Source organism: Leguminivora glycinivorella, chromosome 15, assembly GCF_023078275.1.
Source record: "Leguminivora glycinivorella isolate SPB_JAAS2020 chromosome 15, LegGlyc_1.1, whole genome shotgun sequence".
Classification (NCBI taxonomy): domain Eukaryota; kingdom Metazoa; phylum Arthropoda; class Insecta; order Lepidoptera; family Tortricidae; genus Leguminivora; species Leguminivora glycinivorella.
Genome location: NC_062985.1, coordinates 19596485 through 19620720, shown reverse-complemented (window position 1 = coordinate 19620720; position 24236 = coordinate 19596485). Strand labels below are relative to the sequence as shown.

Here is a 24236-nt window from a genome sequence, read left to right as displayed (position 1 = left end):
GTGCGACAGGCTTATTCAATACAAATTACCCGATATGTGCCATCTTCTTCCTTCCTATATCTGTGTGTAAACCTACTCTATCTCCTTTATGTGAATAGTAAAATAGTCTTCTAATCTTTATACCTCAATGATTGGCTTGTGTAGTACATGTACTAATAGTACAAAATACACGATTCCCTGCACTGTACTAGACCGAACTACTCCCAAATGATTCTGCTCTCTAGTACATTTGGAACACTCACACACGCCAACAGAATGAGAGCGAAAGGAGCGAAGAGCCGAGAAGTGACAATGACAGTAAAGCGATCCGAGTGATCCGACCGCAACCGAATTAAAACCGACAGACTCGGACCGAGAGCGCGCGAAAACGGCCGAGCGTTACTGTAAGCCATATGCACAATTTGTCTCTCGCTCTCTCGGTGTGCTACTGTACTAAATATCCTAAAATAACGAACTAGTACACTTCGGAGATCGTACTAGTTGGGAGCGATCTTTTCAGTGAACGAGCAGTCAGAACTCTACTTAATGATAATAAAAACCGCACTGAATAACATATATGTACTTAAAGCTAAGTAAGTTCTATTTTAAACCTATTCCTTAAAGGTTCAAATCTGAACTCAGCTTCCCCCTTGGTTGTTAAATCATAAACTTCTCCATCTGAAAATTATTGTCAATTTACAATCAGTAACGATTGTAATGGTAAACTAAAAATAAAACTTAAGATAACCAGGTCCATAGAATAGATGGTAAAATAACTACATAAACCATTACACCATAATACATATACAGTTAGAAATTATCAAATCACTTAACTTGCCTGTTCTTTGCCTAACTTATAAAACAATGTGTGAAATAGGCTAGTTTCCTACTAGTCAAATCAGCGTTTTTTTAAGAACTGTCGAAACGACTTGCTAATACGGAATTACTATGAAATACTAAGGAGTGACGTCACAATTCATTTAATTTATATCTTTCTCTTTGACTTATTAAATAGAAATTATGTTTAAACGTAACTACTGTCCATAGTTTTCTTCTAATTATGTAGTGCTTTATTTCATGCACTGCATAAAATATTTTATTTTAAGTATAGGAAATTAGCCTCTTATATGTAATAATTCAATATAGAACGAAATATCCATCTCCTTGTGCGCTTGAGGCGATTCTATTAACAATAGCAAATACAAAATATCGAGTACAAAATAAACATCCTATAAAATCTGAATAAAAACTATACGCTTTGGTACCTATATAATCTAATCAAGGTTTCAAAAACCTAAACATCATAACATTTTTGTCAGTTATTTTTGTTTTACCATATTTTCCCATCGCCTTAATGCAACTAAAATCCTTATTAATATTTACTCATACTTACCAAATACATATAAACCAATGTAATGAACTTATAAAAATACAATTAAGTAATAAAATTATTGTAATTTCATACTGGTAAAAAATTCTAGGTCAAAAAATCTGTGTTGTTAAGTCTTATCTAATCAAAATAAATGTAAAAAAATAGTTATTTGTTATACAAGGGGGCAAAGTTGTATTTTAACGCCGAGTGTGGAATTGAAAAACGAGCAAGTGAAAGGAGTCTATAGTTGAACCACGAGCGAAGCGAGTGGTTCGAGAATAGAATCCTGAACTTGCGAGTTTTTTAACACACGAGAAGTAAAATACATTTGCACCCGAGTGTAACACAAAAATTTTCCCCTCACTATAGCAAGGAAACTACAACGCAACGTTTATCACTGCTTCCAGTAGTTCCACAGGTGGTAAATCATCTTTATTACTAGATTCACCTACTTTTATCAATTTTAAAGCAGTTAATTTGAATTTATTCAAGGTCAAATTACTTTACCCACTAGTGGATAAAATGCGTTTTTACCCGCTGGTATTAAAGGACAAAACACGTGTTTCCGAGCTAGTGAGGGGAAAACAGTCTTGTTTTAAAGCCTGGCCGGAAATATATGACTACGCGCCATCTTGCGGAATTTCATTAGAACTATTTTCTTCATTCTATACTGAACTGTCAACCCATACAGAACAACAGCGCCCTCCTGACAATAGTCATAATTAAAATATTTAATATTTACTCATACTTATCATGGACACATTACGAGCGGGTATCATTCATAAAGTTGCTAATGTCGCTATGCACTTTTGCTGTTGTAAATAATTTATTTTTAATATTAGAGAAATATTTTCCTATTAGTCCTGAATTCATAGTTTTGGAGAAAATCGGTCACAAATCGGCCTGTTCCTAAACTGAATAAACAATGCCTATGGGCCTATTATGGATACCTACCAGCAGCGGCTGATCCATACAAGCCGATTCCCACCGGCTTGCCTAAAATTGATTACCTACTAGTAAAGTACCTAAGGTAAAGGTAGGTTTCTTATTGCTCAGTGTTGCCTAGCAGAAATTTTCACCAGCCGCCACACTAGGTGCTTACAAATCTTCCTAGACTACCATACGAGTATTTGGATGACTTTTTATGAAATCCGCTTATTTTCCGAACTTTCAAAACGATTTTTTTCTATGAATTTTATATGAAACATAAAACAATGACGTCATGGTACCCACAGACAAGTTACGTACAGAAATATAATCTGTATTTCGATTTAAAAATACAAATTGTATCTAATAATAACTACTGTCTAAAAAATGTACTCAATTAATCTTCTAAGCTTTATTTCATACTTTGGGTGAAATAAATTATTTGAAATGCAGTAAAATACCCTAATAAAACAAAGCTTTATCAGCGCGCAGCGGGCGGAACGGCAAGCGGGGCGTCAGTGCACGGAGTTTAGCCGCCGCGAGAAACCCTATATGCCTGAAGAAGGGCCTCCAAAATTGGCCCGAACCATGTCGCAGCAGTAGCGATATAATAACGTGAGAACAACCGTAGATTCATTAATTATTAGAATAAACACAAGTAGATAAATAAATGCCTAAGTTCTAACCTAAAACCTCCAAGCTAGAAATAAGACAGTTAATTTCAAGATAATCCTACTCTAAATTGTAAGACTGTCGACCCGACAGATGTACGGGGAATTGTCAGTGACCTAATCATTTTAAAATTATGATTTATGATGACCAAAACGAAAAGCCAACAATATACTTACAGTTTTAGATGAATCTGACGTCAATGAGGTTTCCTTCCAGTCGCGATTGGTCGAATTGCTCTGTGGTAACAAGTTAAGGGATTAAATAAAATGGATATTTTTCTGTACCAAAAAACTGGTGGTTCTGAATGTTGTGTAATGACCATAGATTAAATATAAGAATATTATACCAACCCATACATTAAAATGCGACCGCCTAGGAACGCGCATACACTACACCACACATAGATGGCGCACCAAAAAACATGTCTTGTAGCAGTTGTAGCTTTTGATTATACTTGTAGATGGCGTTAAGTGTCACTTTTAACATAGATTATGGCTCGAAAGTGACACTTAACGCCAATCTACAAATCATCGATGGCTACAAGGCATTTTTTTGTGGCGCCGTCTATGTGTGGTGTAGTGTATGCGCGTTCTTAGGCGGTCGCATTTTAATGGTCGCATTTGTACGGAATGGTATGATCTTCTTATATTGAATCTGTGGTATAACGAAAATGAGATTGGGCCATCAGACCAGACATAGGACCAGTCATTGGACCAAAATTTATTTTATCAGTAGTTGCTGAGAATAAAAAACATCGCATCCTTTGCTACTTATAAACTGGTTGAGTCTATATAATAGTACATTGTGCAAAAAGGGGAGGAAGTTGAATATTACTACCGAGAGTAAGTTAAATCGCGACGCGATTCGCGGAGCGATTTAAAAACTCGAGTTAGTAATATTCATACTCCCCGAGTTACACACAATGTTTTTCATCACACTCGCAATGTAAAAAATATGTAAATAGATGTAAAAAAGTTAAGTACGGTACAAGAAATTTCATTATTCCCTTGGGAGAACGATTTTTCTATAACTCACACTCCGCCTGCGTGCAATAGCACATTTAAAGTTGCGGGTGTGATGAAAAATTATATTAGTTCGTGTATTTATAAAAAAGCCCGTGTGGTGACGGTTCAAGAATTCCTCCACCCCTTTCTTCCCGTGGGTACCGTAGAAGTCGACTGTGGGATATGAGTTAAATTGTGGCGTTAGCGAGAGGCTGGCAACCTGTCATTGCAATAGCACTTTTTTTTCAATCCCTTAATGCCAAGAGTGGCACTGAAACTTGAGTAGTTTCATGTGCTCTGCCTACCCTTTTATGAGGCGTGATTGTATGTATGTAGTAGTAGTAGTAGTAGTAAAACACTTTATTGTACCAGAAAAAAAAAAACATTCAGTCTAATTGAGAACCTCCTCCTTTTTTGAAGTCGGTTAACAATAATACAACACACAAGAAAAATAGCTTATCACTAGTACAAAGGCGAACTTATCCCTTTAAGGGATCTCTTCCAGTTAACTTTGAGCAATTGAAGGAGAATTGGAGATGGTAGGCATACAGTACATATGTATAAAGGAGTTGTCAAGATTTGTCAAAGCGGACCCCAGGCTCCCATGAGCCGTGGCAAATGCCGGGATAACGCAAGGAGGATGATGATGATATATGTATAAAGGATACGTCGACACCTCTCCGCCTGCTCCCTGTGAGCAAACATGGCGACTACGCAGCCAGGCGTCGTGAATTGTATGGACAGCAGCTGACCAACTTGCGACAACTTCTCGCTGAGCAACGCGAATGTGGTTGACGGAGGCAACTGGAGAAAGACAGACAGTATTAAATATACACGGTATAACATAAAGGAACGGAATAATTTGATCGCCAAGAAAGTAATATGGTGAAACTCTATTACTATTAGTAGCGAGCCAAGCCAATATACAGTGCATGTACACCTGTATAGGTAGAATCTTAGAGATTCGAATATAAAATATTGTACCTAACACCTATTAATGTAAACCCAATATTCACATGCAAATAAATCATTCATTCATTAATTCATTCATTCAAACGACGAGTCGGCTATATTTCCGAGCTCATATAACCCGGCAACCTTCAAATCAAGAGTGAACAGGCATCTTCTGGGCGAGCTCACTCCATCGTAGGCCACGTCTTTGCCTTTGGCTAGTCTGTGGTCAAGAGTAAGCCCATTTATAATTAAAAAAAAAAAACGTGGTGTGTTGTCGTGCCCACAACGCCAGCAAAGCCTTAAGTTGCTTGCGGCGGCCGCTCTCAAAGCAATCGTCCCGCTGACAGATAAGACTTATTTTCGTTATTTACTAGTAGAGGCATTGGCGTGTAGGCCACATTTTGACGCGAGAGGCAAAGCGCTCAAAAGGTTAACAGTGTATTCCTGATATGATATAACCTAACCTAAGGACCTAACAGCCCGGCCACGACATTGATCTAAGGCGGCACCGGCGACCGGCGGCCATAGGTTGGAGCGAGACACAGCGATGGGACTTTTCGTTCTACTCGCCGCTGTCGCTTTAGCTCGCCAATGTCGTGACCGGGCAGTAAGTGCGTTTTCACATTATCCGATCCGATATCGGATGTCGGATCGACATCCCATACATTTACAGGTGCCATCTTGGATTTTTTCCATCGAAATCCTTCCAGCCGATATCGGATCGGATAATGTGAAAACGGACTAAGGCCCAAGATATTCAGTTCGAAATTCAAATCAGAGTAATTTGAAAGAGTTGCATTTATTTTGTTTCGTTCAATTTTCAATCGAATTAAACAGCCCGTTTTCCTTTCACTGTAAATAAACGAAGTAAGACCTAAGACACAAGACAATGCAACGTCACGTCTGAAGCATCAGGCTAAATAATACGTGTGGAGTTTTTAAATATTGAATCGATCAAAATGTACTTACGTTGCTAAACTGCAATTTCGCTTCTGATCCCTTTGGTCCATTAGAATTAGAATCCATCGGCCCATTATGTCCGAATTGAGGCTGGTTAGGGCCTTGCATGGGGAAATTAGGGCCCATCATCGAACCAGCCATTGGCCCAGGCATAGGGCCAGACATAGGACCAGACATTGGACCAGCCATGGGGCTTGACATAGGTCCAGACATTGGGCCGGACATAGGCCCAGACATAGGGCCGGACATAGGCCCAGACATAGGGCCGGGCATAGGCCCAGACATAGGGCCGGACATAGGCCCAGACATAGGGCCGGACATAGGCCCGGACATAGGCCCAGACATGGGCCCTGGCATTGGGCCTGACATTGGGCCCATCGGGCCAGACATAGGGCCTGACATTTGACCCATCGGACCAGCCATAGAACCAGGCATCGGGCCAGACATTGGGCCAGACATTGGGCCGGACATGGGGCCAGACATTGGACCCCTAGGGCCCGGCATTCCCGCATTAAACGGCGCTGGACGAACCGGAGGGCCACGAGACCCCGGCTTATTCTGCGCAGCTTTAAAAGAATTTGGCCCCTGGTTTAAAGGTTGCTGTGCAGGTTTAGCCCAAGGACTCACAGGGGTAGTTTTAGGAGCGGGTGCCGCAGCGTTTGTAGAACGATTCGTTATCGTAGATATCTGCTGGGATTTCTTCGCGTTTTCTGCCGGCTTCTTATATTTAGCATCCGGAGTTGATTTTGAATTATCATTAGACTTTACAGGACTGGGCTTAATTTTATTTTCTACAGAATCTTTAGCGTCCTTTTTACTGGTTTGGGAATCAGGCGTTGACGGTTTCGTTTCAATTTCTTTAAGATTCTCAATTATATTGTTAACGTCTTGATTTCCTTTGATTGATTTCAGGACTGTCATCAGATCGTCTACTTTCATTCCTTGTGTGACTAGAGAAACGAGCGTTTCTAAAGCTTCTTTAGCTCTTTTTTTATCAGCTTCAGCCTTTGAATAAGTGGCTTGTTCGTTGTAACATTGTTCTTCTGGAGTTCTGAACAAGCTACTATTTAATTCAGATTCTTGTCCTTTGACGAATCTTTCGTAATGTCTGCTGATGTCTCTCAGAGGTGTTCCGTTCTTAGCCAGGCCTGGTCCGATACTGTTGAGGCCATTTGGTAGGACGCCATTGCAACTTGTTTTGATTATTCGAACTATTAGAGGGAGGCCTTGGAATTTTTGACCGTTTAGCATGGAGACAGCCTGAAACGAAAATTATAATCAGTTCTGTTGAAAGACGTTACTAGTTACCAGCAGCGGTTGATACATACAAGCCGATTCCCACGGGCTGGCCTAAAATTAATTACATAGTAAAGCACCTAAGGTTGGTCTCTTTTTGCTCAGTGTTGCCTAGCAGAAACTTTCACCAGCCGCCACTGCTAAACTCTGTCAAACAAGTCTGTCAGTAAATAAGAACAAAGAAAACTATATGCTTCCTTTTCTTTAGGGTGCTAGAGAAAAGGATACCTATAGTTTTCTTAGTTCTTATTTACTGACAGACTTGTTTGACAGAGTATAGTTACAGATGTAGTGCGAAAAGGGAGTCTGGAAACGATCGTATTTTGTCATGCTAGTTCAGTCAATGTCAGTACATCTTGCACTGTGGGCCTGGCACATGACTGCCACGAGAGAGTGTGTCCGCGAGATAATAATAATAAATCCGTTTATTGCAGACAACATATGGTCCAATTAAAAAACCGGCCAAGAGCGTGTCGGGCCACGCTCAGTGTAGGGTTCCGTAGTTTTCCGTATTTTTCTCAAAAACTACTGAACCTATCAAGTTCAAAACAATTTTCCTAGAAAGTCTTTATAAAGTTCTACTTTTGTGATTTTTTTTCATATTTTTTAAACATATGGTTCAAAAGTTAGAGGGGGGGGGACGCACTTTTTTTTCCTTTAGGAGCGATTATTTCCGAAAGTATTAATATTATCAAAAAACGATATTAGTAAACCCTTATTCATTTTTAAATACCTATCCAACAATATATCACACGTTGGGGTTGGAATGAAAAAAAAAATCAGCCCCCACTTTACATGTAGGGGGAGTACCCTAATAAAACATTTTTTTCCATTTTTTATTTTTGCACTTTGTTGGCGTGATTTATATACATATTGGTACCAAATTTCAGCTTTCTAGTGCTAACGGTTACTGAGATTATCCGCGGACGGACGGACGGACGGACGGACGGACGGACGGACAGACAGACATGGCGAAACTATAAGGGTTCCTAGTTGACTACGGAACCCTAAAAATAACAGTACAATTAAAATAAATAAATCACAGTTCAAAATAAAAATACATAATTTACCAGTAATTTCAAAAATTAAAATTATACTGACATTTTTTTTTCTGTTTATATTATAGCATTTTAAAAGATAAAATCATAAAAACTCACAGATTAAATTAGAATTACATATAGTCCTAGGCTACTTAAAATTCAAATAAATATATTATAATTATAAGTCAATGTATAAAAATGTCAGAAATGTCAGCAATAAATAAAATAAAATAAGATAAATCACACGTCTTCTTTTAACTGTACTAATGACATAAGGACGGGTAGTCTATACACACTCCCACACTCTACTCTCGCGGCAATCATGTGCTAACCCTGCTAAAACTGACTGAAATAGTATGACACGTGACACGTTCGTACGTTTCCGGTATAATACGAAGGCAAATCTTTTCGCACTAGGTACATCTGTAATAATAGTTAGTAGAAAGAGCAAATTTATAAGTAAAATAAACAAGTAAGTACAAATAGTAGGTACATTACGATACAAGTGCGGAAAGGAGGAAGATCGAAACGAGTGGCGATAAATTCAATCGACACGAGTTACGAACTTCCTTTTCGCACGTGTATTTTACGACGTTTTTCAGTACAGGTGGCCCACTGAAGTTTCGACCTGATAAGAAATGAATCACTTTAAGACGATACAGGAGCGAAAATGCTAAAATGGAAAGGAAATTAAATATACTAGTGTTATTAACTAGATTTATCGAAAAAAATTGTCCATTAAGAACAACACAGTTAATAGTTATTTGCTATACAGGGGGGCAAAGTTGTATTTTAACGCCGAGTGTGGAATTAAAAAACGAGCAAGTGAAAGGATTGTATAGTTGAACCACGAGCGAAGCGAGTGGTTCGAGAATAGAATCCTGAACTTGCGAGTTTTTTAACACACGAGAAGTAAAATACATTTGCACCCGAGTGTAACACAAAACTTTTCCCCTCACTATAGCGAGGAAACTACAACGCAAAAAATGCGTTTATCACTGCTTCCAATAGTTCCACAGGTGGCAAATCATCTTTATTACTAGATTCACCTACTTTTATCAATTTTAAAGCAGTTAATTTGACTTTATTCAAGGTCAAATTACTTTACCCACTAGTGGATAAAATGCGTTTTTACCCGCTGGTATTAAAGGACAAAACACGTGTTTCCGAGCTAGTGAGGGGAAAAAGATATTTTTAAAAAATCTTTAAAATCGAGGTTCCGCTCTCGACTGTTCTCCTTCAAAACTTAATCAATCGGAACGTGAGAATCTGAATAACAATGAAATAATCTGTGTCGGCCCGTTTCGCTTTTTTTGGCTAATTGTTACCAATCTTGAGTATCACACCTTTTTTGCGCCATAATGAAAAAGGCCGTTTTTGGAAATTTTTGATTGGCTCTAGCGTCTTTAAAAATAAAAAAATCAAAACGGTCCGACACAGATAAAAATAATAACAATCTGTATTGAAAAAATCATTGCTCTTTCTTTAAAAACCAGGTAGGAAATAGTCGAGAGCGTTTGTATGGAGAATTTACCCCTTCTGTATCGTCTTAAGCAACTAGTGCGGGCAAAAGGCACCATCTGCACTGAAAAAAATATCACATACCTGTAAAGCTTCGAGCGGATGCCTGTACATGACGCGAGCGTACGAGTTGGGGCTAGCGAAAGTGACCACGCACAATACTACTTCGCCCGCCAGGGTCAATACCTCCCTTAGGTCTTCTTTAGAGCACCGGAACTAAAACAAAAAGGTTTACATTAATTAACTACAAAAATATGAGTGGAATGCCCTGCCTGAGCCTGCCTGTGTTTCCGCATGAGTACAATCCAAGTCTCTTTAAAGCAAGAGTATCTATATACTCTACCTATGATACCTATGTATCTCATAGATCCCATTTGGTCAAAATAAAGTGATTTAATTTAATTTAATTTCCCCAGTTAATTTAATTTAATAGGTAGGAGCACTACCTTAGACCGCATCATCACTTACCATCCGGTGTGATCGTGGTCTACCTAGACGTTAAACCACGATGTCCACGATCACACCTGATTGTAAGCGATGTTGTGGACTAAGGTGGAGCATGCTTACCTATGAGATACCTGCCGTGTTTTTATTTTTTTTGAATAGGTATTCAAACTAAAAAAAATCGTCGAAAAGAGATCGCTGAAGATAGGAAGGAGTGGCGCGAGCTGGTGAAGGCCCTTTGCACCTCTAGGGTGCCTTAGTACAACAACCAAAATAACTAAACTTAAAATTTAAAAAAAGCCCTCGACATAGTGAACCGATTTTCACGAAACATGGCTAAGAACACTCCCGGCTAACTCAGCTTTCAAACAAAAAAAAAAGAAATCTAAATCGGTTCATCCATTAGGGAGCTACGATGCCACAGACAGACACACACACAGACAGACACGTCAAACTTATAACACTCCGTCCGTTAAAAATATGCTAAATCTGTACGTACATGGTACAGCTTTTGGAAATAAATATGATCTTAATGCTAGATCCAGCGTAAATGCATGTCCAAAAACATTAATGGTGACTGTTGATGGTAATCATATAGATAGTGGGATTGTACAGGTTTATATATACATATGTGTACATTTTATCACATTGCAATGGGCTAGGGGGTTAGGGTGAAGAAATGTGCACATAATTATAAACTCAACAGTACCTCTGAGCCTCAGTCTATAACAGACTATACAAGCAGTGTCAAGTGGGGCGACAGCGTTCTTCATGGCTATGTAAGCCTCTGAGCTAGATACCATACAAATCGACCTACCATACTGCCATACAAAATAACTTTGCATACATGATGGTCTTTTTTCCTTTCTTTTTATCTTTTATTTGTACCAGTTCGTTTTTTTTTTCTTCATCATGTATAATTTTTCTTTTTTTTTAGATGTACTTTAACACTTAGAGACTCTATACATCTCTAACATCTCTTATTAATCATAGTAGCTTTGTACTTTGTATAATTTAATAATAATAATAATAATAATAAAGCCGTTTATTTCCATGCAAACATAAAGGTTAACAAACAAGTACTTAAAAATAATCCGGTCTACATGGCCCCGCTTAGGGTATAGGCCTCCTCCATTTGTTTCCATAATTTTCTGTCCTGCGCTTTAAGCTTCCAGTCTCTACCCGCTATTTTCTTAATTTCGTTGGCCCAGCGATCCCTGGGTCTCCCTTGGCCTCTTTTTCGGACTGGGCCTGGCCAGTCTGTTACGCGTTTTGTCCATCTTCCATCTGTGATGCGAGCTACGTGTCCCGCCCATCTCCATTTCAGTTGCAGGGCGTGTTGGCCTGCGTCTATCAGTTTTGTTTTTTCACGAATTTTTTTACTATTTATTTTGTCTCGTATTTTTATGCCCATGATACTTCGCTCTATAGCTCGCTGGCATGACTGTATTTTCGTTCTTATGTCCTTTTTGAAAACCCATGTTTGTGCTCCGTATGATAGGCAAGGTAATATGCACGAATCTATAACTTTCTTTTTGAGTTTTAATGGAAGTTTAGATTTAAAAATTTCTTTGAGGCTCCAGTACTTCTTCCATGTTATGTTGACCCGGCGCTCTACCTCGTCCTCGTGTCTGTTTTTTTCAAATGAGATTTGTTTCCCCAAGTAAATATAGCTGTCGGCATATTCAATAACTGTATCGTTTACTATAATAGGGCTCTTTCTACTATTCGTGGCAACTTTCGTTTTTGATGGGTTCAATAATAAGCCTATGTTTCTGCTGGCGTTGCTTAACTCTCCTATCATAGTTTCAAGCTGTCGTGCTGTATTTGCAAAAAGAACGATGTCGTCCGCGAATCTAAGGTTGCTTAGGAACTCTGAACCTATTTGGATTCCTTTTCGGCTCCAGTCTAGCTCTCCCATAATATCTTGTAGCACGGCTATAAATATTTTAGGAGAGAGCGGGTCTCCTTGTTTCACGCCTTTTTTTATATATATTTTTGGCCCAAGTCTGTCTAGGCTCACCCTGCTTGTGCTGTTTTTATATATATCCTTAATTATATTTATGTATGTATTCGGGACGCCTTGGTGTGACAGGGCTTGCCATATACTGTCATGCGAGATAGAATCAAATGCTTTGGCGTAGTCAATGTATGCAAGGTAGAGCGGCTGTTTATACTCTAGATGTTTCTCTACAATTTGCTCCAATGTATGGATGTGGTCGATGGTAGAGTATCCTGGGCGGAAGCCGGCTTGTTCTGCGGGTTGGTTCCGTTCTATTATTGGCGCTATCCGTCCCTCCAGGCACATTGCAAACAGTTTGTACAGGGTTGGTAGTAGACTGATGGGGCGGTAGTTATTGATGTCTGTGGGGTCCCCCTTTTTATATAGAAGGGTAATTCGTGATTCCGCCCAAGTTTTGGGGATCTCCTGAAACTCTAGGATTTTATTGAATAGTCTTGTAATATGAACCAATAGTACGTTTTTTCCAATTTTCAGCGCTTCGTTAGGGATGTTGTCTAGCCCTGAACTTTTTTCGTTCTTTAGTTTGTCGATTTTCTTTAATATTTCCGTAGGGTCAAAAGACTTTACCATAGTATCAAACTTTGTGCTTAATTTTTTGTACTCTAGTTTGGTGTTAGGCGTTTCTTGGTAGAGCTTCTGGTAAAAGTCTGAGGCAATGTTTATTAGATCCTTTCTTGTCTGAACTTTGCTTGATTGCGTGTGCGTTTTTAGTGTAGGTATCCATGTTTTTGTAGAGTTCAGTTGCTTGTAAGCTCTCTTTTGACTTCCAGTGCTGATTAAATTATTTTCAATTATTTCCATTCTGTACTTTTCATAGTCTTTTTTCAGTAGTTTATTTGTAGTTTTGTAGAGCAAAGAGAGTTCTTTTTTTTCTTCTTTACTTTTATTTTTTTTCATTTGTAGGCTCGAACGTTTCTGCAGTTGTTGTATAGTTTCTTCAGAAAGAATCTTTCTTTTGTTTTTTTCTATTGTAGTGGTAGCGTCTAGACTTTGTTTAATTGCTGACTCTATCTTAGAGTAGTAGGTTTGGATATTGTCATAATTTTCCCACCGAATTTGATTCGTTTTTTCCTGTAGAGCTTTAAGATATGATTTTTGATTTTTCTCTCCTGTTAATCTAACTGTATGTTTTCCAAAACTGGTTCTACATTTCCGAACATTTTTTAGAGTTATTGTTCCTCTCAATAGGCGGTGGTCGCTTTGAAATGTGTTATTGTTAATAATTTCCATGTTTGTAAAGATTTTTGATGAATCGCTTAGTATATAGTCTATTTGGTTTTTATGGCATTTATCAGGGGTCGTCCATGTCCACAGGTTTTTCTGATTTTTCTTAAATATGGAGTTTATTATTGTGAGTTTATTTGCCATTGCATAATTTATTAGGGTTTCTCCTCTGGGATTTCTAGTTCCATAACAATATGGTCCCATAATACGACTTTCTAATGTTTTTCTCTGTCCTATTTTGGCATTAAAGTCGCCCATTATAATAATTTTTCCTGTTGATAGTTTTTTGGCGTCCTCAATTTGTTTATAGAAAATATCTATCTCTTCTTCTGGTGCTTCAGAGGTGGGGGCATAAGCCTGTATCATTGCTATTTTTACTGTGTCGAATTCCATGTTCAAAAGGCAAACTCTCCCTGATATACCTATGTAATTTTGTATGTTATGCTTGAACTGTTTTTTTATTAGAAAACCTACACCATGTTGTCCTTGTGTCGTTCCAGTATAACAGAATATATGATCTTCTTCCTCTATGATGTCGTTTCCTTTCCTTCTGATTTCTGATAATCCCATTATGTCGTATTTAATATTAGACAATGAGTATTTTAAGAGTAACATTCTTTGTGGAGATAGTAATGATTTGACGTTATATGTGCAAATATAGAGTTGTTGATAATTTGGAGGGTTACAGTCTTTCTCTCCCGCGGTGACTAGCCGTATTGGGAGAGGTAGAGGCGGAGGGGCCGGAGGTAATTGCTATTGCTGTTGCTCATTATTTTGTTCACAAGGCAGCTGCAGAATTGGTTGTCGTAGTACGTAATTTTCCATGTTGTTCGTCTTGTTGATTTTTGTGGGTTTTTCCTTTTGAGAATCTGGTCTCGCTGTTTCCGGCGGTGATTGTGGTAGAACTCTTTTTTTGCTATCGCTGCTTTGTTTACCGATTTGTTGATGCCGGTCTTTTAAAATTACAATTTTATCGTATTTAATAATTGCTAATCTGCCCTGTTCTCTTTCCTTGTTTACTTCTGCTTGAAGTTCTTTGCGCTTGATCAAAACTTCAGGTGGAAAATCTTCTTTAATATAGTAGGATGTTGACTCTAACTTCTTTTTGTTTTTTTGTATTTTTATTTTTAATCCCATTGTGGTTAGCGTTATAACTATGGGTCTTACTTTGTCTTCTTTTTCTCCTTTTTTCCCTAACCGTCTTGCATTTTCAATATCGCTACTGCCACATTTTATTTTTAAAATATTGTTTATTATGTCAACAACCTGTTTTTCAAGGTCCCAGTAACTCTTTTCCTGTTCAGCTACTCCGAATAACACTAAATTTCTCTGTCTTAAAGTTCTCTCCAAGTTGTTTATTTTTCTGGTTTGTGTTTCTAATTTTTGTTCCAAAACAGCATTTTTGGTTTCCAGATTAGAAAATTGTTCATTAATATTTTTGTTAATGGAATTTTTAATATCTTCTTTCATGGCATGCATATCTTTGTTTTGCTGTCTTATTTCCTGCTGCATTCCTTTTAACATTTCTTTCAGTTCTTTAAAATCTTCCATTTTTCGTATCTGTTTGTATTTGTATTTTAGACAAATAATATTGATATTAACGCCCTCTCTTGGTGAGTAGCGGAAACCACATATGATTAAGTCGGAACGTCGAAAGATCGTAGTCTGTTATCTTGATCGTAGCTTCCGTCGAAAGTCGATAGATGGCGCTAAGAGTGTCGCTGGAGTATGAATATTGTGGTATGCCAAATTTTATTTTTTACCCACTATTGACGTAAAAAACGAAACTTTGAATACTTTTATTTTTAACTTTTTCACTCAATTAACTGTCTAGAACTGTAAATGAAATAGTAAAATGTCTTCAATAGTGTTTATTTTTGGATTGTTTCACCACTGTCACTACACAAATAGTCACTTGTCCATTATGATATCGTATTGCATTTTTCGTGTTTATCACAAGTCTTTCACTTTTGTTTCTAAAAACTTCATCTTAACTGTATAATTTGAGACACTTTTTAACGTTTTTCACGCTATTTGGCTAGTTTTTGTCACTCAGAGTATTTTTATTTCACTAAAGATTACGGAACCGATGTAAACATTAGCACCGTGGCGCCCTCTCCTGTATAATTTACTGAAATGAATTTCCATAGAGTAGGTTCCTAGTCTGTTAACATTTCTTTTTTTTGATGAATACTTTTGCTGATTAAATTGTATCTCGTTTTTTAATGCATGTTAATTATAAGATGTAATGTTTTGAAAAGAAGTGGCCCGCTGAGTTTCTCGCCGGTCCCATAGTGGATACCCCCCTCCAACTGAGGGGGGATTGAAATATTCTCGAGGCTGAGGCGTAGGGTTAGAGCCGGCGTAGCTTTATTTGACGTTCATAAGCGCATTAATGTCACAGTTTCGTTTTCTTTCAACCCCTTATTTGCCAAGAGTGGCACTGAAGCTTTAGTAGTTTCATGTGTTCTGCCTACCCCTTTATGGGATACAGGCGTGATTGTATGTATGTATGTATGTATGTATGTAATAAGCGCATTAATATGCCAAATAAATATTTCATTTCATTTCCTACAAAATAACATTTTTAAAAAGTGCCCAGAAAACTAGCAGATTTATTATGTACTTACATTTTTCACCAAAACCCAGTTTTGAAGTGTCTCTATACCCAAGGACTCTAAGTATTGGGGTCTGACCCCATAATAGCCTTTCGGGTCAGAACGCCACACATCCATGTCAAGACCCCATGGCTTCTCGTCTCCCTCCTTTTTCCTGTCAAAAAATGTAACTGGTTACAATTATTTCAAATTTTCTGACAATCAAATAAAATGACGTCTGTGCATTTTCGCGAGAACAATGACCAAAAATACTTTTTCAGTACAGATGGTGTTTTTATTACGCTCTAGTGCGAGAAGTGGTTCATTATATAACAGGTCGAAACTTCGGAAGCTCATCTGTACTGAAAAACGTCGTACGATACTCGTGCGAAAAGGAAATTCGCAACTCGTGTCGATTTAAAACACTCCCTTCGGTCGTGTTTTAATTTATCGCCACTCGTTTCGAACTTCCTTTTTTACGCACTTGTATCGTAATGTACTATTTAAAGGTAGGTAAATTTTAAGTTTTTCCTACTCAGAATCACGAGCCCTCTCGATATATATATATATATATATATATATATAATCTCTCTCGAATCTAGAGCAGAGCCCCAACTGGGGAAGTTTCGCCGTACGGAAGACCGCAGCTAAATAGCACTAGACCCTACTCAGCGTTGTGTTCCTGCCGGTGATTAAGGCTGCCAGAGCTCGAAGAGGGTGAGGTGTGCTGGTGACGGAAGGACCTACGTACGGAACTAATTTGTTCCGTCTATTGTCCTTTGAGTCGGCAACCCGAACTCATTATAGAAACTTGCACACTCCTTTTTGCTGTGTACTTACACTCCTTGAGTTGCAGGCGTCCATAGGTTACGGTGACCGCTTTCCACAAGGCGGATCGTATGCTTGTTTGCCACCTTTTAATTTGAACGCCTGTCAGAATGAAAAACTTAAAAGAAAATGTACTTAAGTTGTGGGAGCAATTATTAAATCCCTAGCGTCAGTTGCTGTTGATGGCGATCAAAGACTACATGAGCATTTCTTTTTTTTGCCATTTTTTTTTATTTTGATTTTTTTAGGGAATTTTAGGTCCACTGTACTCAGAATCACGAATACTTTCAATCTCACTGGGAGACAAAAAGTGTAACAGAATTTCCATACAATTTTGTAACTTTCCTCTTTTGTTACCTCACACTACATGTACGGAAAATGGTAACAAAATAAGAAAAAACCATATGGGACAATTTTTTTTTACTACTAGGATTAAAAAAGCTAGTGATTCTGAGTAGTTTTTCCAAAATAACACATTTCATAAAAGTGGCAAAAAAAAAGAAATTCTCAAATTTGGTTATTATTCTGTCCAATCCAAAATAATTTCTGACTTTTATTTGGGAAATGGAGAAAATTTACTTGCCTTTTTACCTGTGGTTCATCATTTTCTTCCAGGTCTGACTCATCATCTATATTTAATAAAAAATTGTAAGTATAATATCAACACAAATAAGATACTTAGTAAACTTCAATGTGTAATAAGTTCTCTGAGAATTGGTAGCAAAAATAAATAAAATAATATAAATGTAGAAGAAAATAGAAAATTAAATATTAATGTTTATTTTTTTCTATTTCAATGTATGATTATTCTAATACTTCAAAAACGATAAAACAGGCTTTTGCGTCTGACAATATTTCATGACTTAGCTAAAATTTTGGTATATTCTCAAGGTTTATTGTCATATTTCTTGCACCTATTAGCTCTTATTGATCTCTGTTTGGCCCAAAGGTTAGCTGGTAGAGAATGCCTTTTGGTATTAAGTTCACCTTTTGTACATTTTTTTTACTGTGCAATAAAGTTTAAATAAATAAATAAGTTTTACAGGCTTCATTGAAGTAGCTGTCATAGAACGCAAAAGCATTTAACACTTTCGAAACCGGGCTCTACGCGGCGCTACGACATTTTCGCTACATACGGGGAAACCCATGTAATCGGCTACGCTTCTACGAGCGGTGTGCCCGACAGTCGGGTTCTTGGTAGCGAAAGTGTTAAGGGTTCTCATAGAACGCACACAATTTATTAATAAGTTCAATGTCAAGATTTCACTTTTACCGTCTAGTGTCGGTGATTCCACTCTAATCTGGACCCTGTCAATAGACTGCGAAGCTAGGATTTTCTTAGCTTTCTCTCTGAGTGCTGTGCTTCCAAAAATGGCCTCGACTACCTTCTTGTCTCCGGTCTCCGCTAAACTCACTTCACATGGCCCGCACTGTTTGAGAAATTGGAAAAAATACATTCCTTTAGTAAATCTATCTAAGAACATGTTTTAAGATGTTTCAGTGAATTATGATAAATAAATAAATATTATAGGACATTCTTACACAGATTGACTGAGGGCCACGATAAGCTCTAGAAGGCTTGTGTTGTGGGTACTCAGACAACTATATATATAATATATAAATACTATATACATAGAAAACATCCATGACTCAGGAACAAATATCTGTGCTCATCACACAAACAAATGCCCTTACCAGGATTCAAACCCAGGACCGCAGCGTAGCAGGCAGAGCCACTACCGACTTCGCCAGACCGGTCGGTAAATTGACCAATACTGGGCAAATGATAAAACATAAGATAAGAAAGAGGATTAACAAGAAGTGATGAATATTAAGAAACATCTGAGATATCAAATGGAAATGATTAAACAGGCTGTCTCGGCTTCACCTAAAAGTAGAATAACAAAATTATACTAACCATACTTTTTGGGGTTATATCATTATTTGTTTACACTCCACAAACAACTATTGAATCTAGACTCCCGTACAGTCAAATTTGTAGTGGTAATAGTGAAATACTTACCCCTTTCACCAGGAAATCTGTCATCTTCACCAAACCATAATTTTCTGGGAAATTTGATACCAACAGAGGAAGAATCTCGTGCTTTCGCTTCCCCGAATTAAATGTTTCCACCTCTTGATCTTCTGAATCTAAATTGGAGCCCTGTGAACTGTTAAGGCTATCCCTTTTCTCGGATTTAATCTTTTTATCACCCTTCGTGTTATATTTTGTACTGGCATTTTGACCATTGTTTTTACTCATGTTTTACAAATTAGTTGTTCGTAAACAAACTTGAACTTTATAGTTTTACATAGAAAAGATTTGACTCATTAAAAATGGATTAAAGTATCTAAATTAATTGCCGGTTTCTTATAATACGCTTCACTACGACGCCGACGTCGCTGACTTTGACGTTGACGTTTAAGAGACGTATTTATGTCGCTCTCACTATTAAGGGCATACCAAACGCGACGATGAAATTGCTAATTTGATCGTTTAGAACAAAATATAGAAAGTCGAGGCGGAAAATTCAAATTGTCTATGGTACGATAGACTTTCGTCCCTACATTTTTCAAATTTGCCACCTTTTATCTTTTATCAGTGAAAAGATTTGCTTGACCACCTATAATTTGATCGCTCCTAAAGGAAAAAAAGTGCGTCCCCCCCCCTCTAACTTTTGAACCATATGTTTAAAAAATATGAAAAAATCACAAAAGTAGAACTTTATAAAGACTTTCTAGGAAAATTGTTTTGAACTTGATAGGTTCAGTAGTTTTTGAGAAAAATACTGAAAACTACGGAACCCTACACTGAGCGTGGCCCGACACGCTCTTGGCCGGTTTTTTACTTATTTTATGTGATATTTGCTGGTCAAGTTATGCTTCCAATATTGTACGTTCGTGCCAAAAGATGAACGACGGTCAACTTTTGGACAAAGGCTCGTTTTTTCAAATGGTTGCCTACGCGTTGGCTTCGGCCCCACGCACGCCTCCCAAAGGTCCGGAATACCATTGTTTCGTGATGGGAAAGACAGTACCTCAGCAATTCCCGAAAAGTTTGTACATTTGGATCATGTCTCCGATATTGATAAAAATTGGTAGGCTGATAGAGTCCATGATGCTGAGCAAGAACTTTCCTTTTTTGTTACCGAAAATGTATAGAAATCTGGTAACAAAAAAGGAAGGTTTCATACAAACAACCTAGGACATTTTGGGAAACCTAGTGGATCTTGCTCAGCATCATGGACTCTATCAGCCTACCAATTTTTATCAAAATCGGAGACGTGATCGAAATGTACAAACTTTTCGGGAATTGCTCACCTATACTATTATTATTTTATGTACAAGGCTTGTGACCCGCTATAAAAACACTGATCGTCCAAACTGCAATATCAAACCATTTAAAGCCGATAAAACAGTTAGCAAACAACGTAAGCCTTACTTTTACGATCCAACATTATCACTTTATTTTTCCGTCGAACATTTAGCAGCCATCTTGGAAACATATTCAGGGCATCAGTTAATGGTCTCGGCGGCAGTAAAACGTAATGAGATATTTATTACGAACGTGGAACATTCTTACGGCATAACACGGGAAAATTCAGGCATATTACTAGCTATTGTTATAGATTCAGACGCAAGCCAAGTTCTTACTAGGCGAGGCTCCAAGAGGATGTTCGTTTGCAAAAATAGCGCACCTCATTCTGTCTTCTGATATATATTGTATAGGTCCCAGACATCATATAAACAGATGTTGCCAAGCAGTTTTGTGGTCCCCGTCCCCCCACCCCGCCAATTAAAAATTGCATACCTACAAACAAACAAAAATTCAAATCAGAATGAGGTGCGCTATTTTTTGCAAACGAACATCCTCTTGGAGCCTGCCCATACAACCATTTCAGTCGCAAAATCTTCAAATCAGTAACTAACTGTCAAATGTGACATAACGCGTGGTAACGTCGTGCAAACAATGCGACCGTATTGATACAATAACAAAATGTAGTCGTCGTGTGCACTCGTTACGGTAACAAAATGTGTACGAATTTGTGGCTGTCAATTTCACTGTCAGAATGACTTTTAACGACACTTTATTAGTCGACGTTTGCACACATAACGGTAACAACATGTGGACGAATTTGTGACTGTCATTGTCACTGTCAGAACGGTTTCTGACAGTGACATTGACAGAATTTGTACACACATGTGTAGGTCTGATTACCGAACTGCTCCTAAACCACTGTATCCGCAAATGACAATCTGAAATACGAAGGTTTCTCAAACTGTCTTGTGAAGTTGTGGACTGGTTGCTTTGAATCATTTAAATATGAGCGAATTAAATAATAATAAACGACGACGACCATTTAAGCACTCTTCGACATTTTATAGAAATGTGGGAAAGTTAAGAAAAGTGCAGAATGATAATACAAATAGATAAGCACTTTATAGTTACTTAATGTATTAAATATATAATTTTTAATTCTTATTGATAAAAATGAAGTGTAGTGTTGCTTTACACAATAAAAGTAGGAATCAAATGAAATAGAGTATTTCTTCTTCTTCCTCCTACCCTTATCCCACGTTATGTGGGGTCGGTACAACACGTCTTCCTCTTCCATTCTCCTCTATCTTTCGTCATCTCAACACTCACATCTTTCTTCCTCATATCCTCTTTCACACAATCCATCCAGCGTTGTTTGGGTTTACCCCTCCCTCTCCATCCATCAACCTTCATCTCCAACATTCTTTTGCCTATATGACATTCATCCCTCCTCATTACATGACCGAACCACGCCAACCTGCCACTCCTCATCTTTTCCGTTATAGGCGCAACTTTCAAACTTCCCCTAATATACTCATTCCTGATCCGATCCATTCTGGTCACTCCACACATCCATCTCAACATTCTCATTTCCGCTACGTGCACTCTCCTTTCATCCTCCACCTTTGTTGCCCAGCATTCAGATCCATACAATACAACAGGCCTCACAATCGTCTTGTAGATTTTCCCCTTAAGTTTAAGGGGCATCCGTCGATCGCATGTTGTCCCTGAGACCTGTCGCCATTTCATCCATCCCGCATTTATTCTATTTTTCACGTCACGGTCGATGCTTCCGTCATTTTGGAATAATGACCCAAGGTACCGGAAGTCGGAGCAGACTGGTAGGTATACACCATCTAAGGCAATAGGGGAAAAACTGGATAGACCACCGAAATCGCAGAACATATGTTCAGTTTTGGTTCTACTGATTTTCAGTCCCACACTTTCCAGTCTTTCTTGCCATTTTCCCAGTCTGCTCTGGACCTCAAGTGCATTTTCCCCAACAAGAACAATGTCATCGGCGAACAGCATACACCAGGGTGCTTCCTCCTGTATGTCCGATGTCAGAGCATCCATAACCAGGAGGAACAAATAAGGACTTAAAGCCGACCCCTGGTGTAGACCTACCGCCACATTGAACTTGTCGGTGACTCCAGCTTCAGACCTGACGTGAGTACTAGCTCTATCATACATCGCCTGAACAAGCCGCACATACTTCTCTGGCACTCCCTTCTCTCTCATACACCACCACAGAACCTTACGAGGAACTCTATCGTATGCCTTTTCCAGATCCACGAACACCATGTGCAAGTTCTTTTTTGCTTTTCTGTATTTTTCGCATAGTTGGCGAAGTGCAAATATGGCGTCCAAATGGACGCCATATTTGCACTTCTATTTATTTATGGGGTGGTGGTGCAAATGAAATAGAGTATTTACTGTGATATTAATAGAATTTCTGTTGCGCAATGATAGTTTTTTTCAGTACAGATGCTGCTTTTTTTAACGCAGTAGTGCGAGTAAATCAAGCAATGATTCATTTCTTGTCTGGTCGAAACTCTTAGCTTAGATTTAGGTACTGAAAATCGTCGTACGATACACGTGCGAAAAGGACATTCACAACTCGTGTCGATTTAAAACACTCCCTTCGTTCGTGTATTAATTTATCGCTACTCGTATCGATTTTCCTCTTTTCCGCACTCGTATCTACAAGTATTTTGTTTGGGTTACAAAAAAAACACATTATTTACTCTACTACGTTTTATTTATGTCTCTTTAACATTACAAATTTGTAGACACTTATCTATACAAAAATCTTGACAAAAGAAGTACAGATCGCTGAAATTAATGTTGATAGTAATATTAATGACGACTACTTCAACAAGTGTCAATTGTGAAATGCCGCAAAATACTAGTTGCTCTATAGAAGACCATAATAATATGATCCCCGATCCTTTACAACCCAGCAGCTCGGTACGCACGTTACAATTTTTTTTTAATCTTCTTTAGTGAGGGCAACTGAGTACGACGGCATATTTAATTGTTTATAAAGTTTGAGGATACCTGGAAAAAAATAATACAAGAAGCCATTAAATTTTGAAAATATAATAAATATTCACTGCTTTCGGTCACGCGTGTACGCTGCGACCATTTTGCGACCGTTTGTCGACCGTTTGGCGACTGTTATTTACATGGAATATTACCGTCTTAATCCATATTTTAACAACTTTATTGGTTTTCTAGGCATTATTTTTATTATTTCAGTATAGTATAAGCACCGGAGCACTAAAACTTCACCAATCAATATACATAACACGCAAACACCGAGTAGTCAATAATATTTTACTGGTTAAACTGAGGTAAATTGATGGCGCGTTGATAAATTTAGACTTATTTTATGAAATCACTCGAGCAATTTAATTGGCCATGGTAATTAGCCCACATTATATTACAAATGCATACAATATTTATCTTTAACAAATTCTTACGCCATTACATTTTAATGTCAAATGATTTTATTTCTTTTTTACTTTGACGTCTCTGACAGTCGCCATTTGAAAAGAATGAAATGAACGAATGATTTTGGGAAAGTAGTCGCCAAACGGTAACAATGTGTGCACGCGTAGTGCACACTTCTGTCACTTCTGTGACCATTTGTGCCTGTTACCAATCGTCCCCATTTGGGTCGCCGCGACTAAACGTCGACCGTACTGCGACTAAGCATTGAGACCCGAAGACCTGTGTGTACACAAAATAGGAGGATTTGCGTAGGAACGGCGACCGATTATGGTTATATGGGTGCTCTATACTTTCTTAGTTGTCTGGTACCTATCTACTACTAGATACTGTCGTACTTTGTAGATACTACACTTTCACTACAACTCATAAAGGGGGCGTCTTTTCTAAAATAGGTAAGCCAAAAACGTGTGACTGTGACGTGATTAATGGACGCCCCCTAACAGCTAAATCAGCGCACCTAATTCGTCGATTTGTTTAAAGTAGTGCTTTTAAAAATAATTAAGAAAAGTTGTTTATTAGTCCAAAGAGTAATTTAATGTGACGCTTTTAAGCGTTACTAA

General features: G+C 38.0%; 1 protein-coding gene across 1 annotated transcript; it reads right to left on the bottom strand.

The window, feature by feature from the left end:
• On the bottom strand, window positions 1-19232 carry LOC125234105. The gene is made up of 9 exons (XM_048140289.1): window positions 18865-19232; window positions 18115-18271; window positions 17425-17470; window positions 16047-16188; window positions 9810-9941; window positions 5878-7128; window positions 4623-4758; window positions 3127-3186; window positions 1-657 (listed from the first exon to the last, which is right to left on the bottom strand). Exons 1-8 carry the CDS (start codon window positions 19102-19104, stop codon window positions 3131-3133), a joined length of 2160 nt encoding a protein of 719 aa, XP_047996246.1. The 5' UTR covers window positions 19105-19232; the 3' UTR covers window positions 1-657; window positions 3127-3130.
• Window positions 19233-24236: the final 5004 nt, after the last annotated feature.